Source organism: Molossus molossus, unplaced genomic scaffold (genome assembly GCF_014108415.1).
Source record: "Molossus molossus isolate mMolMol1 unplaced genomic scaffold, mMolMol1.p scaffold_m16_p_13, whole genome shotgun sequence".
Taxonomy (NCBI): domain Eukaryota; kingdom Metazoa; phylum Chordata; class Mammalia; order Chiroptera; family Molossidae; genus Molossus; species Molossus molossus.
The window spans coordinates 18,425,204-18,444,527 of NW_023425348.1; the positions used below are offsets into that span (position 1 = coordinate 18,425,204).

Genomic DNA, 19,324 nt, shown 5'->3' on the forward strand with positions numbered 1-19,324 from the left:
GGCAGCACCAGCTTTGCACATTTCATTAAAGTAAATTCGGTGGCTCTCATTCTGCGGTATAGATATCCAGACTTAGCTAGACTTAGAGAACAAACACCTGTTATACTTCCCAATCATGGGCAACAGTTTCATGAAAACTCCAACTTCAAAAAGCAGAAAGAAGAAAATAAAACATTTTGATCAGGCTTTGTTACCAATTTGCTGAAGTAATGTGACTTTTTAAAACCTCTATTTCCTCAACCACAGAGGACTATATAATCTTATGAGTGGTACAGATGAAAGGGGACCAGTACTCACAGTGCTTTCAATGTTTCTCCTTCTCCCCACTGGGTACAGCTCTTTCTCATTCTGACTTGATAGCTTTTTCCAACCTCAGAACATATTCCATCTCCTACCCCCTACCTCCAAGGCCAAGCTGAACACCCTCATTCTTCCAAGAATGAGGGTTAAAAGAACTCTTAATAGAAAATAACTCTTAATGATAATAGTTGTCATTTACTACTAGGTTCCTAAGTAGGGACTGTACACATATTTTTATCTGTCCACTTCAAATACATCTCGTTTGTCAACAAGAAGCACAACAGTCTTATTCGAGTGGCACGCATCTATTTTTCAGACACGGAAACAAAGACGCATAGAAAGCAGTGAAGCTTCGATTTGGACCCAGGTTTTTGGACTCCAAGGTCTTTATCTTACCTAATGTCCTGCCTCCCTAAACTTACATTTCTGGTCCAAGGAAGAACTAGATTTGGAATAATCTCTCTGCTCAGCTCCTCTGCTCAGTGCTCAGCTCGCCCTTTCTGTTCCCTACTTGATCGGTCCCATCACGACTCCTGCACCCTCTCCACCTCCTGTCTGTCTCCCCACTGGTCCCTGCAGGGATTCTGTAGGCTGCTCAGATGATGCCACACCTGGCTCACATCAGAACAAAGCCTTGTTCTCCTATGATACTCAGACATCTACATGCATGAAGTTCCTAACTTCTTTTTAGAACCTATCTCTAGTGCCATCACAGAGCTTCCAGAACAGTTCCTCTCTGTCATTCCCCATCCCCACTGCTGCTGGGCCCCCAATTCCTTAGGTTCTCCCTGGCACCTGGCCTTCTTCATCAAAGAAGGAAACATACCACACTGACCTTCTAGAAGCCTCTTTGCTGCTCTCCTGGAGATTTCTAGAGCCTACCTCACTCAGCCCATTTGGTTCTGATCTTTTCTTCTGGCCTGAAGTGACCCTCCTGCTAACCTTGTAATGATGTGTGATTTCTTTTCTGAATATTGCCAAGCTGATCTAAGAGGCTGGTATCCCGTGACTTGTTCCTGGGATTGGATGTAGAATACCAGTTCTCCCGCCTGGGGAGGTAGAAACCGTTGCAGCTCCCTCTGAGGGCTGGCAGAGATCCCTGAGCCCAGTGAAGCTCAGAGCTTACCAGCTTGTACTTGCTATCTCTGGTGAGCCGCCTCTCAGATGCTCTCCTAGCCGCCGTGCTCTCTTAGTTTTACACTAAAGAATCGTGTGTGTGTGTTTGTGTGTGTGTGTCCTCACCCAATGACATTTTTCCATCAATTTCCAGATAGAATGGAAGGGAGAGAGAAAGGGAGAGAAACATCAATGTGGGAGAGACACATTAATTGGTTGCCTCCTGCATGACCCTGAACAGGGCCAGGGATCAAACCCACAACCCAGGTACATGAGGTTGACCAAGAATCCAAAGCACGACCCCTCAGTCCGCAGGCCGATGCTCTAACTACGGAGCCAAACTGGCCAGGGCATATTCTTAATAAATGTAAGAGCTACTAAGGAAAGGGGAGGGTGACTTCCTCCTGCCCTTCCTTTCTTATAAAAGCATGAGAAAAGATATGGTGATGGGGACCACTAGCGGACTCCATTCTTAAGTACAAAGCTGATTTTTAGTAAAAAAAAACAAACAAACATATGAAAGCCTTTACTAATACCAAATTTTAATCAAGAGATAGCCTCCAAACCTTGCTAAAACTTGGGCAATTTATATGTTGTGGTATTCTAACGGTGGTGCTGTACCACAATAATAATAATAAAAAAAAAAGAAACAGAATGTAAATAAATTGATGTAAATGAACAAACTGATAATCCACTCCTTAAATTCAGGGAGTTGGGCATATATAAATTCAAGGAAGAAATCACAGCCATTGCAGCCATCACTATATTATCAAATCTACAACAGAGCACATACACACATTACATTGAATTCATGGTTAGTGGGCATCCCAAGCTCTGAAGACGTGAATGCCAAAAAGTCTGCACCACTGCTATCGCAAAAAATGTTCATGCTCCCCTTTGATTTCTTAAAATTTACCATAGAAATCATTTGTTTTAGCTCTTCAAGTCTCAAAAATTGAGCCCATCCTACAATGTGTTCCGGCGTTAGTAAGATTATTACCCTTGCCTGGGCACAGCAGACCGTCATCAGATGGCCCAGTATGTCCCGTTTTGCTAGGGTGTTATTTCTCTTATACTATTTTTCTTTTCCCTTTTATTTTTGTTAACCCTTACCGAAGGATATTTTTCCATTAATATATTTTTTTAGATAGAGTGGAAGGGAGGGAGGGAGAGAGAGAGAGAGAAGATTGATGTGAGAGAGACACATGGATTTGTTGCCTCCCGCACGACTCTGACTGGGGCCAGAGGTAGAACCTGCAACCCTGGTATGTGCCCTTGACCAGAAGTTGAACTCGTGATCCTTCAGTTGTGGGCTAACACTCTAACTGCTGAGCCAAACCAGCCAGGGCACATTTTCTTATTTTTTAGCAATACCCTTTTTCTTGGTATTTGTTTACTAAATCTTTTAGAAACACTGTAATTTTTAATAAGTACATCTCCTTGCCCTTCCTCCTTTTCCTCTGAATTGCCAGAGGAAGGACCCATTTATTTGTAACATTTGCAAGGCTGTTGATAAAGGGAATCAGTGTCTACTCTGCTACACTGTTTTGCTCACTCTGGTAGCACAGTGCTTTGCATATTGCCAGTTAACATTGCCAACTAGCTCTCTTCGTGAGCCTAGAAAGAACCTGAAAAACATTTTTTCTTCTAAGCAGGCAATGCCTTATAAACTCAAACACCCATGTTTGAACACAAGAGTACCCATTATATCCTTGGCGTTCATTTGAATGAGTGTTTTATCTAAGGCTTTCAAAATGGCCCATTGTCTGACTTCCATTAGCCTGCTGTCCAGCCCTGTTTAGAGAACCACATTTCCACGACTCTCTGTGTTCCCTACCTAGCCACCTGCTCCTTCACAATTGCAGAACATTTTAAAAATAATAATAATAATAATAAAGGCAAACCTTTTGCAAGCAACTTATTTTTTCAGCTGTTCTATCTTGTTTTTTTAATGTCATAAAATTCAAAATATTTCCTGGTGGTAAGTTCTTTTGCACAGCTTGCAGAAGGAATCGGGTTTACAGCATGAGCCACGCAAGCCCGTCTTCCAGTCCATCTGGCAGGGCTGCAGTGTGCGGGACCACTTACCATGAGCATCCCCTGGCTCCCATGTTCCAACCTAGCTCCACAAGTGCAAAAAGCATTCCAAAGGCACACACAGTCCCCGGGGTAAAAAAAAAAAAAAAAAAAGTGTTTTATTTTGTAACTCAGGCAACAGAAATCATTCCCTCACAGACACAGCCTGGGCATAATTTTGTGCCAAGCAGGGGAGTCTTAACAGTAAAATTTCAAGAAACTGTCAGAGAATTGGAATTCTGTAACTGTGATAGCTTTCTGAAGGATATAAAATAGTTCAAACACCAGAAATTTAAGACACTTGGAATCATAGTTTTATTACAAATTGGTGATTTACGCCCTGCTGGTGTGGCTCACTGGTTGAGAGTCTACCCATGCAGCAAGAGGTTGCTGGTTCGATTCCCAGTCAAGGCACTTGCCCTGGTTGCATTCCCAATCCCCAGTGGGGGGCGTGCAGGCGGTGGCTAATCGGTGTTCTCTCTCATTGATGTTTCTGTCTCTCTCTCCCTTTCCCTTCCTCTCTCTCTAAAATCAATAAAGAAAAAAAATATTTTAAAAAAGAATTGGTGATTTATGATAAAGGTATGGCCTAACATTTTTTTTTTACCTTTTATTAGTTAGTTGTTTTAATTACAAAAGTAAAGCATGGTAAAATTTCAAACAGAATAAGAGCATAAAGTAAAAAGTAGAAGTCCACTGATTCCTGGCCTCCCACCCACCCTCTTCTCCTTCCCAGGGCTCACCAAACATTTTCTCGTATAATCTTCCAGAATTTTGCTCTGTTATTATATTAGAAAGAAATTAAGTTGATGCACCAACAAGTTAATGAAGATCAAAATCAATGTTAGGTATTTACATGCACTATTACAAAAGGCATATATTAATGTTTTCACAGTAAATTCCTTTCCCCAAGAGAGAATTGAAATATGTATTTTAATCTTCATTTTACCTCTCTACATTTAAAGGCCTTAAGCAAATCATTTCTCACCCCCAAATCATTCCTGACCTATCATTTTCAGCACCAGATTAAATTACTTAGAATGCCACTTTCACCAGGTCTACACTGCTAACAAATCTAAGGGATCATTGCCTGCTACCGGACAAAGACCAAGGTTCTTCGCATGGCTCAAAGTATTATCCTAAGTAAAACAAGCCAAACAGAGAAAGACAAGTATCATATGATCTCACTTACTGGTGGAATATAATGAATGTAAGAGTCTGAGGAATGGGGTAGTCCCAGAGACATAGAAATGGGGTACAGACTGACAATCCCCAGAAGAGGGGGTGGTGGGGGAGAAATAAACCACAGAACTTATTTGCATGTATGCATGAACAATGGACATGGACAACAAAGCTGGGGACAGGGTGGGGAGGGAGGGAGAGGGGGGAATCAGTGGGGGGAAAAGGAGAAACATCTGTAACAAAAATAATTAATTAATTAATAATAAAAGAAAAAAGTCTTTCTGCCTGGCTGGTGTGCTTCAGTGGTTGAGCATCGACCCATGCACCAAGAGGTCACCAGTTCGATTCCCGATCAGGACACGTGCCCAGGATGTGGGCCAAATCCCCAGTGGTGGGCATGTAGGAGGGGCCAATCGATGTTCTCTCTCATCGATGTTCTCTCTCTCATCGATGTTTCTATCTGTCTCTCTCTCTCCCTTCCTCTCTCTCTAAAATCAATAAAGAAAAAAAAAGTTCTTTCTAACCTGGCTCCAGCACCCTCCTCTGCTTCTCTCCAGTGGTCCTGTCCACACACTTCCTGCACAGTTCGTGTCTGTGACATGCTGTGCACACATCCAAGCCTTGCCTTGGTCCCCAGTTATAGCACTCCTTATCCCATCTGCTTACTCATTTCCTTCCATCCTTCACAACTGGACTTAAATAGCATCTACAGTGTGATGTATGTAGTCACCTTCCCCTGAGACAGCAACCTCCCCCTCTCCCCCCTCATTCTTATCTCCATCCAACCCCTTGCCCTCTACCTACACTAAATCATGGTTGTAATACTCTAGATTGGAATCCTGCCTATATCACTTACTAGCTTTGTGACCTTGGACAAGTCCTTTATACTGTTTATTAGTTCTCTAATGTAAAATCTAGAGATGATGATTAACAACAATCTATTTCATTGGTTAACAGTAAAGATTTGATGAGATAATGCATGTAAATCATCTAGTATAGTGCAAAGAACATAAAGCACACATGTTAATTGTTACTAAAAATGGTGAAACACACTAATATATTGACACAGTCTGGCATTAGTAAGCATTCATGAAATGCTAGTCCTTTCAACCCTCATTGTTATTATTGCACCAACTGTATATATATTTATGTAACTGTGTTCCTTATGGAATGATATGCTCCTTAAGAACAGAATGTATGCTTTACTCCTCTTCGTATTTCTGGGAATTACCACAATCCGGATACATAGTAGGCACACAATACATTTTTGTTTAATCAATTAAGGGAAACTTCTGCTGCTGACAAACCAACTTGCTTATTATTCCTTAAAAATGAGATGGATGTGCTTTTCCACCTGTGTGCTTGGTTCACAAAAGTCCTTGCACCTGGGAGCTCCCTTTCTCCTCTCTGTATCCTCTCACCCTTCAGTGCCCAGACCTCAGCAAACTGATCTCTCCCTTTTCTAACTTCTAGAGTATGTAGAGCATGAACCATGCACTTGGAAACCAGGTACCTGCTGTTCTGGACCATGACCTACGGTTACCTGGGCATGTCTGTATCAGTTACTTGAGAAGCCACTCGAACCTTAGTAACTGATCATAATAATTCTGATTTCTCACAATTCTGTGAGTTGGCTGGAAGTTTCTCTATGGGTCTTCCCAGGTGTCACACATGCAGCTGCATTTAGCTAGAGCCCAAGGTAGCTCCTTCAAGGTCTGGCATGTGCTCGCTGTCAGCAGGACTCCCTGGGTTCACTTCTACCCTGTCGCTTAGCATCCAGAAGGCTAACTGACTTTCTTAGGAGGAAGCTGTAAGGCAGCATTTAAAGCAAGCAAAGGTAAAATCTGCAAATTCCCTTGAAGCCTAGACTCTAAAACTCACCTAGCATCATGCCTGGCACTTTCTATCAGTCAAAGTAAGTCACAAAACTAACCCAGGTTCAAAGGGGTAGAGGGATAGACTCTGCTTCTTGATGGGAAGAGCTGCAAAGAAATTATAGCAATTTTTAATCTACCACAAATGGTTGTGTCCCTGAGTAGAACCTAATCTAAGCTGTTGGGTTGCATTTATTTTTTCCTAGTACCTGCAACATTCAGCACTACGCCTTGTACATCACAGGTGCCCAGTAAACACCTGTGGTTGATGGAATGGCTAATGTTATGCCATTGAGAGGCTGAGGAGCTAGGCTTAAATCCCAGTTTTGTAAGTTACTAGTTTGATAATTTGAGACACAATTACTAATTTCTCTTTGCTTTCCTGTGTAAACCTGAGATGATACGGACCACTTTATAGTGAGATAACATATAAAACATGTGGCACATGATAGATGCTTATAACTGTAGTTTCTATTGCTTATGGAGTATTTTTCTAATGTATGATTAAAATACTTTAAAACTCAGATAACTGGTTCAAAAATCAAAACCTGGTTCAAACTTTGCAAAACAGTAAGATTTATTAGAACAGGTTTGGTATAGTTTAGTCACTGTATAAGATTCCACACCAGTCAGAATGACCCTTGTTCTGCATACTTGTCACAATAACTAAAGTATCTAATTCTCTCTGCCCATTTTCTTCTGGAGGAGGAAGGTGTATCTACCTAACATGGGCAGCCAGGTAAAGGCTGACTATCTTGCATCCAGCATTAACTTTCCATTCATTTCAAAGTTGGAGGAAAATCATATGACCTCTGGGGCAGCGGGGGAGCCTAAATATGGATATTAAAATATGGTTTTGAATGTTTAGTATAATGTCATCAGATCTAACTCTCTCCCAATCACAGATATAATGACAATGAGAAATTAAATATATAAAATACTATGAATTACTTGAAAAGGAACCACAGCTATTCACAAATGGCTATGATTATTATCACTTAAGCCCTAATAATATCTTTAATATACTTAAGCAATATCTTTAAGTTTAAAGAGATACTTTGGAAACTACACAGTCAAAACTTTAAAAATATGTTATATAGCAGTGTGAAATATTTATGCTAGTCAAAGATCTCTTCCTTGGTACATTTCAATGTATTCCTTCATCTAGGTTGGCACCTAAAATTATGATAGGGTCATAAAAATGACTATAAAGGTGCTCAAGGAAAAGTTTTATCAGTTTACTACCTTGGTGAGCTATTCGTTCATATTAACTCATTTTCATGGAAGGGCTTTGGGGGCAGCTGTGAGGCTGCTGGGTTGGCTACAGGAAGTTGCAGACTGGCAAATTTCATTCAAATATAAACCTCTACATTTGTGTACCTGGCATTGCAAGATCCTGTTGTTTGCAATATGCAAAATAAAAATTATATACCATCTTGTTTGGTCAAAAGTTGTGGGCTTTTCCATATTGATATTATTTCTGGAGTATTTTTATGGTGAGAGGCGACTGTGTGGGTGTGATACCTTGACAAGGAAGAAAGGAATGTGAGCTTTCCCTTCACATGAGCAGTAGCAACTAGTGCTCATTCTGGGGAGGCTCATTCTTTAGGCTGTTCTCTCTCAACCTACAGCATTTGAGCGTGGGGTGGGGGGTAAGTACCAGCTCTGCAGCCTGGTCTTTGAGATCCTTCACAGTCCCAGCGCAGGCCCTTAGAGCTCTTCTGTGTCACTGTCTTCTGCTCACTGAGATCCTGCACAGTCCCAGCGCAGGCCCTTAGAGCTCTTCTGTGCCATTGTCTTCTGGTCACTGAGATCCTTCCCAGTCCCAGCGCAGGCCCTTAGAGCTCTTCTGTGTCACTGTCTTCTGGTCATTGAGATCCTTCACAGTCCCAGCGCAGGCCCTTAGAGCTCTTCTGTGTCATTGTCTTCTGGTCACTGAGATCCTTCACAGTCCCAGCGCAGGCCCTTAGAGCTCTTCTGTGTCATTGTCTTCTGGTCACTGAGATCCTTCACAGTCCCAGCGCAGGCCCTTAGAGCTCTTCTGTGTCACTGTCTTCTGGTCACTGAGATCCTGCACAGTCCCAGCACAGGCCCTTAGAGCTCTTCTGTGTCATTGTCTTCTGCTCACTGAGATTCTTCAGTCCCAGTGTAGGCCCTTAGAGCTCTTCTGTGTCATTGTCTTTTGGTCACTGAGATCCTGCACAGTCCCAGCGCAGGCCCTTAGAGCTCTTCTGTGTCATTGTCTTCTGGTCATTGAGATCCTGCACAGTCCCAGCGCAGGCCCTTAGAGCTCTCCTGTGTCATTGTCTTCTGGTCATTGAGATCCTGCACAGTCCCAGCGCAGGCCCTTAGAGCTCTTCTGTGTCATTGTCTTTTGGTCACTGAGATCCTGCACAGTCCCAGCGCAGGCCCTTAGAGCTCTTCTGTGTCACTGTCTTCTGGTCACTGAGATCCTGCACAGTCCCAGCGCAGGCCCTTAGAGCTCTTCTGTGTCACTGTCTTCTGGTCACTGAGATCCTGCACAGTCCCAGCGCAGGCCCTTAGAGCTCTCCTGTGTCATTGTCTTCTGGTCATTGAGATCCTGCACAGTCCCAGCGCAGGCCCTTAGAACTCTTCTGTGTTCTGTGAGACAGGCTGAAGTGATGTACTATCATTGCTTTTTATATTTGTCACCTATTTCCCAGGCCACCATAGAGAGGGCAGCTTATTATAACTATAAAATAATTAATTTTATGGAAATGTTTTATGTCATGAGTTTGGCAGTGGGTCAGAGAAGTTTGTCAAATTTGTCATTCATTAAATTGTATACTTAAAATTTGTGAATTTTATCATATATAAATTATACCTCCATAAGGATGACTCTCCAACAATCAGCATATTCATTGAAAGACTAAGATTATTGATAGACAGATACCAGACAGAGAAGCATAAATCCTACTTGATCATTTTTGTGAGCTTTTTGAGAAGTCTATGATCCCTCTTGGATGTCCCCAAGTCTCCTTTATATTAAAAAAAATTAACTATGATGCCTTCCTATTTTTATTTTTGTGCTATTAAAATGCTTAGAAGGCAAAATTTAATCCCCTCCACCACCACCACCACAGCACCTACAGGGGCACTGGGGTTATTCTTTTCTGCGGTTGTTGTGATAATTAAATGAAATAATGCATGTAACACATTTGGTCATGTGTTTAACAGTGTGTTTATAAAATTACTACAAGTATGTGCTTATGAATTACTTCTATTTTAATTTCAGTCTGTGGTGGAAAATGTTGGAAGTCATGGAAAATAAAAGCTTTTGTGCTATGTAAAAATCAAGAAGGTATTTACATCTGGTCTCAATATTTAGGGATCGGATTCTATTTCAGGCAGACTAGGCAGTCTGGGTGGGAGATCTCACCGCCAACGGAACTGGATCCTGCATGAAATACATTGTACTGAGTTGCTGGGCTAGTGGGAAATGAGGGAATTCGCCAAGGCTGGGTCTAGGGGTGGGTAGGGTTGACATGGGAGGTTGGGAAAAGGTTTGAGCAGAAATTAAGACATTGAATAATGAGAAGGTGACCACATCAAAAGACAGGTCCCCATGAGGACAGGGGTCCAAATGAGCTCTACATGTAAAGACTAGTCCTTGAGCTGTTGCCAAGTTTGAATAGCTGAACCTGGGACTCCAGGGTTAACTTGGGAAACCTGGAAGGAAGCCGACTCCCAAGAAATATAAACATAAATCTTTTGGAGGAAAGCAACCTCAATTTAGGACCCTGAATTTTCACAAATTAAGGTTAACCAAATATGAGTTTCAATCAAAGATCACCAAATGTAAAAGGAAACATACAGCTAAGAATGAGAGTCAGCATAAAAAATGAATTTAAATTCCCAGAACTTTCAGATATTAGAATCACCAGATAGAAAATATACACTAACTTAATAATGGAAGAATACTCAGCAAAATACTCAAAAATTACCAAGCATGTTTTTAAAAATCAAATTACATTTATAGACATGAAAAAACATAATGATTAATACATTTTAAACACTCAATGTATGAGTTAAACAGCAAATTAACTACAATTGAAGAAAGAATATGTGAATTGGATATAGATTTGAAAAATTCTGTTAATTTTTACCAAATCGTAGGACAGAAAATCATGAATATAAATAAGGAGAGGTTAAGGGATACAGAGGATAAAAGGAAAAGGTTTGCCATTCACTTAAACAAGAGTCTCAGAAGGAGACACTAAGGAGAATACAGACAAGCAATCTTTAAAGAGAAAGTGGATGAAACTTTTCCAGAACTTATGAAAAACATAAAGCTTCAGACACATGAAGTACAACCTACACCAAGCAGGATACATTAAAAAAAAAAAAACAACACCTCTAGATAAATGAAAAATCTTAGAATCTAGAACTTGAAAAATCTTAAAGACAAAAGGAGTTTATTAAGAAGCACCCAGAAAGTAAAGGAAGATTGTCACAAAGAATAACTCTGAGGTTAGCAGCAACTTCTCAGCAGCAATCACGGAAGCCCGCTCTTGATATCTTGAAAGAATAATAACTACCAAGTTACTGTTGTGAACTGAGCAAGATGATGTTTCAAAAGCAAGAGCAAAAGAAATAACATTTTCAGATAAAAAACAAACAAAACAGAAACAGTTTATTATCAACACCACCTTCATAAAAAGAATGTCCTGAAGTTTTACTTTAGAAGGAAAAATGGCCCTGGCCGGTTTGGTTCAGTGGTTAGAGCGTCAGCCTGCAGTCCAGAGAGACCTGGGTTCGGTTCCCGCTAAGGGCATGTTGTCCCTGGCAGATTGTTCGGTTGCAGATTGTCCCTGGCCCTGGTTGGGTCGTTTGGATGGCAGCCACTCGAAGTGTTCCTTTCATGTTGATGTTTCTCTCTCTCTCTCTCTCTCTCTCTCTCTCTCTCTCTCTCTCTCTCTCTCCCACTCTATCTGAACAAAAAATGGGAAAAAAATGGAAAAATGTCCTCAGGTGAGGATAAGAAAAACAATGAATCTAGAGAAAGAGTTTGGAAGAAAAGCAAGCAGAGGAAATGGTGAATATGTAGGTAAATGTAATACAGATTTACTTAAAATGATGATGGCGATGTCTACTTTGTGTAAGTTTAACAAAAAGAAACTAGCTAAAATGGAGGGAAACCCAACATATAAATTAGGAGGGCAGTAGAAAGAGTCAATGTTCTAAGGGTCTTGTCTGTCGGGGAGAGGGTTAAGACCGTCTGCAGTCTGTTAAACAGAAAGTAAACTTGTATGGGTAACCCTAAAGAACTGAAATAAAGAGTTTCATTTCCACAGCAGGCAGAGGGCAAAATTATGTCGGAGAAATGAAGAGAAGAGGGTTCTTTTCATTGTATAATAAGTAAAATCAACTACACTCATAACTGTAAAACTTTCATAGAGTCTTCAGGTTGGGGAGAGGACAGTCCTGGGCCGGCCTCCGTGAGGATGAGACCTGGGCGGGAGGCAGAAGGAGCGCGGAAGACCCAGGGCGCTGCTGGCGAGGAAGACAGCCAGGCGCTCTCACGGCAGAGATGTCCCAGGCTGGAGGGGCCCTGGCAGCGTACGGGTTGTTCCCAGTCTCGGGGGCAGGCCAGAGGCAGAGCCAAGCCAGCTGGTGAGAGAATGATGACAGATGCTAAGGGGACAGGAGGTGCTTACACCCACAAACTGGATGTGCCCTGCATCTCACAGGGCAACTTAGGGGAGCAGGCAGGGAGAGAAGGCGGAGAAGACGTCTCCCAGGCAGCACCAGAGCAGTTGCCCCCTCCACACCCTACAACGCGAGGAAGGAGGCAGAGGCAGAAGAAACCAGGGGGTATAGGCCTTGGCACAGGCCTTCAACAGAAGACCCAGCCAGCCAGAGCTGGCACCTGGAAGGAAACGCTGGACAGCAGGGCGCTGGGAGCCCGGGCAATGTGCTTCTGGGTTCCCCCTGCAGGCATCTGATCTGCACTCACCTTTGACCCGCAAGCCCAGGAGTTCCCTTCTGCCACTGAAAGGTGCTAACTTATTAAACAGGAAAACACATACATCAGAACTCATTTAGAGGAGTATACCATAGGTTTGAGGGAACGTAAGAATGCATTTGAGTGACAACAGCTAACTAACACTTCTGTCCAGCTTACACTACACCAGATACTATTCTAAGTGCTTGATATACATGACCTCATTTAATCTTCATGTGCCCAAGATCACACAGCTGATAAGAGGCAGAAATGGGCTTCCAACACAGACACTTTGGTTCCAGAGTCTTCACTCTTCCACATTCTGCTGCTTCGGAGTGGTTGGAGGCAGCACTGCCTGGAGGAGACAGAAGTCCAGGTGTGTGAACTGAGCATTGGTGTCCTGCTGGGACTCGCACGTGAAAGCTCTAATCCTCAATGAATGTGACTGTATTCGGAGATGGGACCTTCGGGAGATAATTAGATGCTGAAGGCAGAGCCCTCGGGAATGGGATTAATGTGCTTAGAAGGAGAGACGGTGAGAAAGGTGATCTCTCTGACACTGCCAGTCGGGAAGAGCCCTCGCCAACACTGCGACGTGCTGGCAGCTCGCAGACCTCCAGCCTCTACTGCCATTCTTTACGGTCACCCATAAAATTTTACCTTGCATAGTTAGCAAAGACTACAAACAATGGTTTAATCCTCTCACTGACAAACCTCACACGCCAGCCTGCAGAACTGTTTGTAGTCTTGGGGAGAAATGTTTGCTGAGGTGGGGAAAAGTGAAGCCACCAGTCAATGGCATTTGTTACAACAGCCCAAGCTGATTAAGACAGCTGGGGAATGATGGGTTGTCGTCAGGTATTTGAAGGGATGTAATGGAAGAGGGTTAAACTTCTGTATGGACCAAAGAGACTAGAATTAATAAAGTGACTCTTTTCAGCCTGCCTTGTAAGCATCAGAGATCTCTGGAGAAGAAATAGGCTTTGTCGTGAGTGCTGATCTCTCTATCTCTAGAGGCTCACTGCAGGCAGGGGTAATATGGAGAGGATTTCAGCACTGAGTGGGTAGTTGGATGAGACTCTGTGAAAATCTCTTCCACACTTGAGAGTCTACAGGACTGTGAGGGTCAGGCCTTAGAGCTCAGATCCAGAGAACTGGACATTGAGTACCCTTAACTTATAAAACAGCTACATTTTCCACTTAACTTTGTTCCTGAGCCTCTTGAGGCCAGATCTACACTTTTATATTTTAAGACTCTGTACACTCCTGGATCTGCTTCCCTACAGAGGTCAGCTTAGGCATCACTTTTTCCAGGACGTGTTTCTACATCCTAATACCAGCGTCCGTGCCTCCTCCCCACTGCTGCCCCAGCCTGGCCACGCTGCACACCGGACTGCACGGTCAGTTTCGCCATCAGCCAGTCCTTGTGTTAGTTTCCTAAGGCTGAAGTAACAAATGCATAGAGGGGCGGCTTACAACACGTTTATTGTCACAGTTCTGGAGACTAGAACTCCACGATTAAGGCGTCAGCAGGGCCGGGCTCCCTCTGACGGCTCTAGGGGAGGCTCCTTCCTTGCCTCTTCCTAACTTCTGGTGGTTGCTGGTAACCCTGGGTGTTCCTTCACCTGAGGCTGTACCACTCAGATTCTGCTGTCTTCACGCAGCCTTCTCCCCTCTGTGCCTGGGTCTCTCTCCTGTTCTTCTAAGGACACCGGTCCTGTTGGATTTAGGGCCCACCCTAATCCCGTATGACTTCATCTTAATTTGACTAATACATCGTCAAAGTGTCTATGTCCAAATCAGGTCATGTTCACAGGTGCTGAATGTTAGGGCTTCAATATATCTTTTGGGGAACATAATTCAACTGACAACATCCCCTAACCTTCCATGCTTACTAGACTGTTACTTAGGGGACTGTATGTTTGCTCCATATATTTTTATTGTATTTTTTACTATGAACCACAGTCTGATCTGGGCACTGATGACAAGTCACAGTCAAGGTCCCCCCCCACCCCCCAGGGGCACTTCGATTCTACATGGAGGGAGACAATAAAAAAAATGGCCATTCAACGTTGAAGTCAAATGCCAAGCAACATAGATAGGTAGGTAGGTAGGCAGGCAGACAGGCAGGCAGGCAGGTAGGTAAGTAGGTAGATGGATACTAAACTTAATAAAAACAAAGGATAACTTATTCTCATCTAGCCTTGTTTTTTGGCATGTTCACCAGAATCAAAACTTCGGTTGCTCTTTGTCTCTTGTAAACCTTCGTTCTCCAGGACTTGCGTTCTTGCTCTCGCTTGACTCTTAACCACTCTCACCCCGCAAATAGCATTTCTTAATATCAGAAAATAAAGCTTGTAAAATATATTCCTAATTTTTTTTTAATTCAAATGTGCAACTAAGGAAGAAAACCTCCCTGCCTTTGCCTTCCAGGGCAGCGCCAGTTCCTCCCCGTCTCCGTTTGTCCAGATGCCAGGTGAGTACTTCAGTTCTACGAGCTGGTCCTCCCTTTCCTTCTGAGTTTCAATAGGCATCTGGGCTTCTGTTCTTTCATAACTGTCTTACAGTCCATTTTAAATGTTACTTCTTTAACATCGTTGTTATTAAAATATGAAATCAGGGAAGACAGACCTCATGCAGTTATTCCTGAACATAAAATTCATGTGTCTTGAGGGCAACTTTCTGCCGAGCAGAAGCTTCCTGGGCAAAAGCAATAGCATGTAGGTCCTTGTTGCGATTTTTAAATGTCTAAAATTCTGGCCCCATGATCTGACAGGTTATGCACCTGCTTTAGCCCCCAAGCAGGGAAATCCGTGGGCAGATGGGAAACTACCATTTATTGAGTGCCCTCTATATGTCAGGCACTGAGTGAAGCATCTTGCATTCATTTCAATACATATGTCTCATTAAATATTCCTATGAGGACAGAAAGGGGGCATTCTTGATAATAGTGGTGGACACTCTCATACATGCACATACACATTCCTTCCAGATCCCGCACTCAGAAGTGGCAGAGTGATTCTCAGTTTTGGTAACTTCAGAGATGGATAGGGAAAGGAACAGAGCAGTACAGGATCCACAGGTCTGCATGTCTTCACGTGTGCTGCCCAATCACGCGTACTGTCACTGGATTCTGCTCCTTTTTAAAGAAGAAACGTTTCTGTAGCTTCTCTCACCATCTACAATTATTCTTTCTCTTTTTAAGGAGAAAATATATATGCTTAAGAGAGCAGGGATTTTCTCTTTGTGGTTGTTTTTATTTGGCAATGGGAATATACACATAAGACCCTGGGAGCCTTGTACATCGTCTTAATTCTATTCTCAGCATTAACCTTCCTGTGGATAAAAATTTGTGGTGTGAAACAGAACCTTATGTGTTGATACTATTTTTGTTTGTTTCAGTTTTATCTGGGGAAATATGCTTATGGGAAAACCCCTACCTGCAGCTTTCAAATTCATGAGCAGATTAGAAACTGGGGACTATAAATATTAAGATGAAAATGGAGTAAGTAGAGCTGTGCTGTAAATTTCTACAAGGGCTTTTAATTTCTTCTGGATGAATGAATACATTTACATGTAATTGTTGAACACTAATAAAATACTGCACTTACAGAACATGTATAAGACAAGCTCTGTCCCCATGGAGCTTGTAGGGAAGAGGGTTGTAACTCAGGTGAGAGAGCAGTGAACATAATATGAAGTTCACATCACGTGACTGGGGCCAAAGTGCTGTGAGTGTAGAGTGACATTTGACTAAGTCATGATACAAAGGACCATGTGACTTCTCTCCCTGCAGAAGAGCGGGCAAGGTGGGCAGGGACGAAGCTCAGAAGTGGGTCACTGTGGTTGGGGGAAGGTAAGAAAGTCAATCACCCCCATCTTCTTCCCAGTTCAGCCCTTTTGTGGCCTCAAGGAGTAAATCTCAGCTAAGGAGAGCACACCCACCACCAGCTGCAAACAGTTTTACTGATTGAGTCCATGCTCCTGAACACGTTTTGAATGATAACGTTTCCCGCTACAACTGAGCTACTGCTCAGAAAGTCTTTAGCAAACACACCTCTTCCCTTTTGGGTCCATTTCACTCGCCTTACCTTAATAAGACTTCTCCATTTAGGCTTCTTCCCGTTTTCCCTGAAGGAAATTCTGTGCCAGACCTTCTCTCCCCAAACTTGCAGTGCCCACACTATGGCCACAAGAGGGCAGCAAATAACACAAGTCCCTTCAAAGCCAGGAAATATTTGTTATGGTTCTTCTGCTTGGCTGCGCAGAAGCCATGTCATTCCAAAGCTAGCGTGCCATGCCTGCTAGGTGCTAGACACGGTGTTACAAGTCAGTCAATAGACAAAGGATTAGGACAAGAATACAACCTGCCCCTGATGGGGGGTGGGGAGGAGTGGGGAGATGTCATAGTATCACCTTATCTAGAGATACTGACTCTCAGATAATATGCCCAGAAAATAGCCTCTTGTTACTGGTTCTGTGTATATGACACTTGAGTGAACGATAGAACAGTTAATTCCACCACCTAAACTAACTCACCCCCAAAGACATTTCGACAGATCATTACCTGGGCTGGACCAGATCACCGAGGTAATGCAGCGGTATTTAACAGTTTCAAGAGTATCCATTTCAGTGTTAGCCTTGATGGAGGCATGTGTGAGTGGCACCATTTCAGATGGAGTGACTCATTTGCAACAGATGGCTTGACTGTCCCAAGAGGAAAAGTTGGCTTGTTTGCTTATCATTTGGCATCAGGTTCACCGGTCATGTCAGGCTACTATGGTGTCAGAAGAGCTTTCCTGTCTGACTCCGATTTCCACAACACCAAACAATTTGCAAACGACGTCTGCAGCTCCAGCGTGGGGAAGCCCTTTCCCTGCGAGCCGCCCGCCAGCCAGAGCCACCCCGCCCTCCTGGATTCCTACTTCCCCGAGCCCTTCGGGGACCACCGGCCGCCTGCCCTGCCCCCCAGCACCGGCCCCCTGTTCGGAGCGTCGCCGCTGCCGCCGCTCTTGCCGCCGCCCTTCCCCGGCGACCCCACGCACTGCGTGCTGGTGAGTAAGCAGGCTTTCGCCGGCAGGGAGTGACTCGGACCGGGAGGCAGGGAGTGACTCCGACCGGTGGCTCCGAAGGTCTGGCCAGCCCGAGCGAGGCGCGCCTTCCAGACCCCAGAGACGCCAGGACAGCCGCTCTGCCAGGGTGCTTTCCGAAGGACCTTCCTTAAGACCGTGCCACCCAGGACAGCAGAAGGGCCTATCCTGGGGCTTGGGGGAGGGTGACTAGCAAAGCAGGACTTATATCCGTTTTGTGACCACTGTGCTGGTTTAGCCAGGTGTCCTCCCGCCATTGCTCTAGCGCAAGGAAAGAGCCGGCACGGCGCCGGCTGGGATCTTTGGGCCAATATGTCCAGGCTGTGCTTGCCCTCTCCCACTCCCCTCCCCTCCCCCAGTCCCTTCCCCTCCCCCTCCCCTACCCTCCCCCACGCCCCTCCCCTCTCCCACTCCCCTCCCCTCCCCCAGTCCCCTCCCCTCCCCCAGTCCCCTCCCCTCCCCCTCCCCTCTCCCACTCCCCTCCCCTCCCCCCCTCCCCCTCCCCCCTCCACAGCAGTTCTACCCTACAGAACCTTGTGCTCGCTGTCCTTCCAAAGAGGAGTTCATAAAGATCTGAGCACTAACACCTCCCTATATAAAACTGGAAAGCCTTCACCCTCAAAGGAATGAATCTCTCTAAAGATGGGATATTAGACAAAGGGGGGAGAGGGGTCTGGTTAACACTACTGAGTACCTACTCCAGCCAGGAACTTTTCTGTGCCCTTATTTACTACTAGCAACACCCCAGGAGAAACCAAGCTCAAAAACTCAGTCAGGAACCTAGGAAGTGTCACAGCCCTGAAATGAACCCACAATCTTCCCAGCTCCAAGCCAATGAGATTCCCACCTCTTTGTCAGCCAGGCAAATGGACTTTCCAGCCCACTTAAAAGGCTACTAGTGGTTTAGAGGCCCACTCCTTCCAGGGGCCGCTGGCCAACTTCCCCACTGTGCAAAGGGCATTCATTCTAGGATCCGAGTACAGCGAAGCTCAAAAAGAACGCAAGACATGGTGCGTATAAATGTCAAAATGCTATATAAACGTTTATTTTCTTATGCTCACATTTTACTCATGTAATGTTCTCTGGAGACAGAATCTTAATCCATACAGGGAACCTAGTTCTGGAGAAAGAAGGGAACTACAACTTTCACTGCTGCGTCAATCACCAGAGGGAAAACTGCGGGAGAAGGAGGCTCCGACAGGGAGGACACCAAGTCCTCTCTGCAGGCTGGGCCAGCAGCATCCCATGTTGGGGAGGAAATCTGTCCACATCAGAGTATCGTCTAATGAGTAACCCCGTGACCTTTCCATTCTCCTCAGAGAGACTCGTGGGAGCAGACAGTGCCGGATGGCCTCAGCCTGCTGGACCCTGTGCCCACTGATGCCCTGCAGACCTTGCCACCCAGCACGAGTTGCCTCTCCCAGCTGGAGTCAGGGAGCACCACCCAGCACAGGAGCTCAAGCTGGGGACCCCCCTTGGCTGGGGCTCAGTCATATTCTTTGCATGCATTGGAAGATCTGTACCACACACCAGGGTATCCTACCCCACCCCCATATCCCTTCACCCCTTTCACGACAGTGTCCAATGACCTACCACCCAAGGTGGTGCCCCTTTCCCCAGATGAGGGGGCTGATGCCTCTGCTCTTCAGGACCCTTCTTCATGGACCAGAGAGGAAGGGAGCATGGTGTGGGGGTCATACGAATGCCGCAGAGCTTACTGA

The 19,324-nt window shown here is 44.4% G+C and overlaps 1 protein-coding gene across 1 annotated transcript in view; it reads left to right on the forward strand.

The window, feature by feature from the left end:
- CUNH11orf53 (chromosome unknown C11orf53 homolog) overlaps positions 1-19,324 on the forward strand; it is a 39,951-nt gene extending 20,627 nt beyond the window's left edge. The window contains exons 3-5 of the mRNA XM_036258266.1: positions 14,947-14,989; positions 17,269-17,567; positions 18,923-19,324. Of these exons, the coding sequence (XP_036114159.1) occupies positions 14,947-14,989; positions 17,269-17,567; positions 18,923-19,324 (744 nt within the window). The remainder of the gene's footprint in view (positions 1-14,946; positions 14,990-17,268; positions 17,568-18,922) is intronic.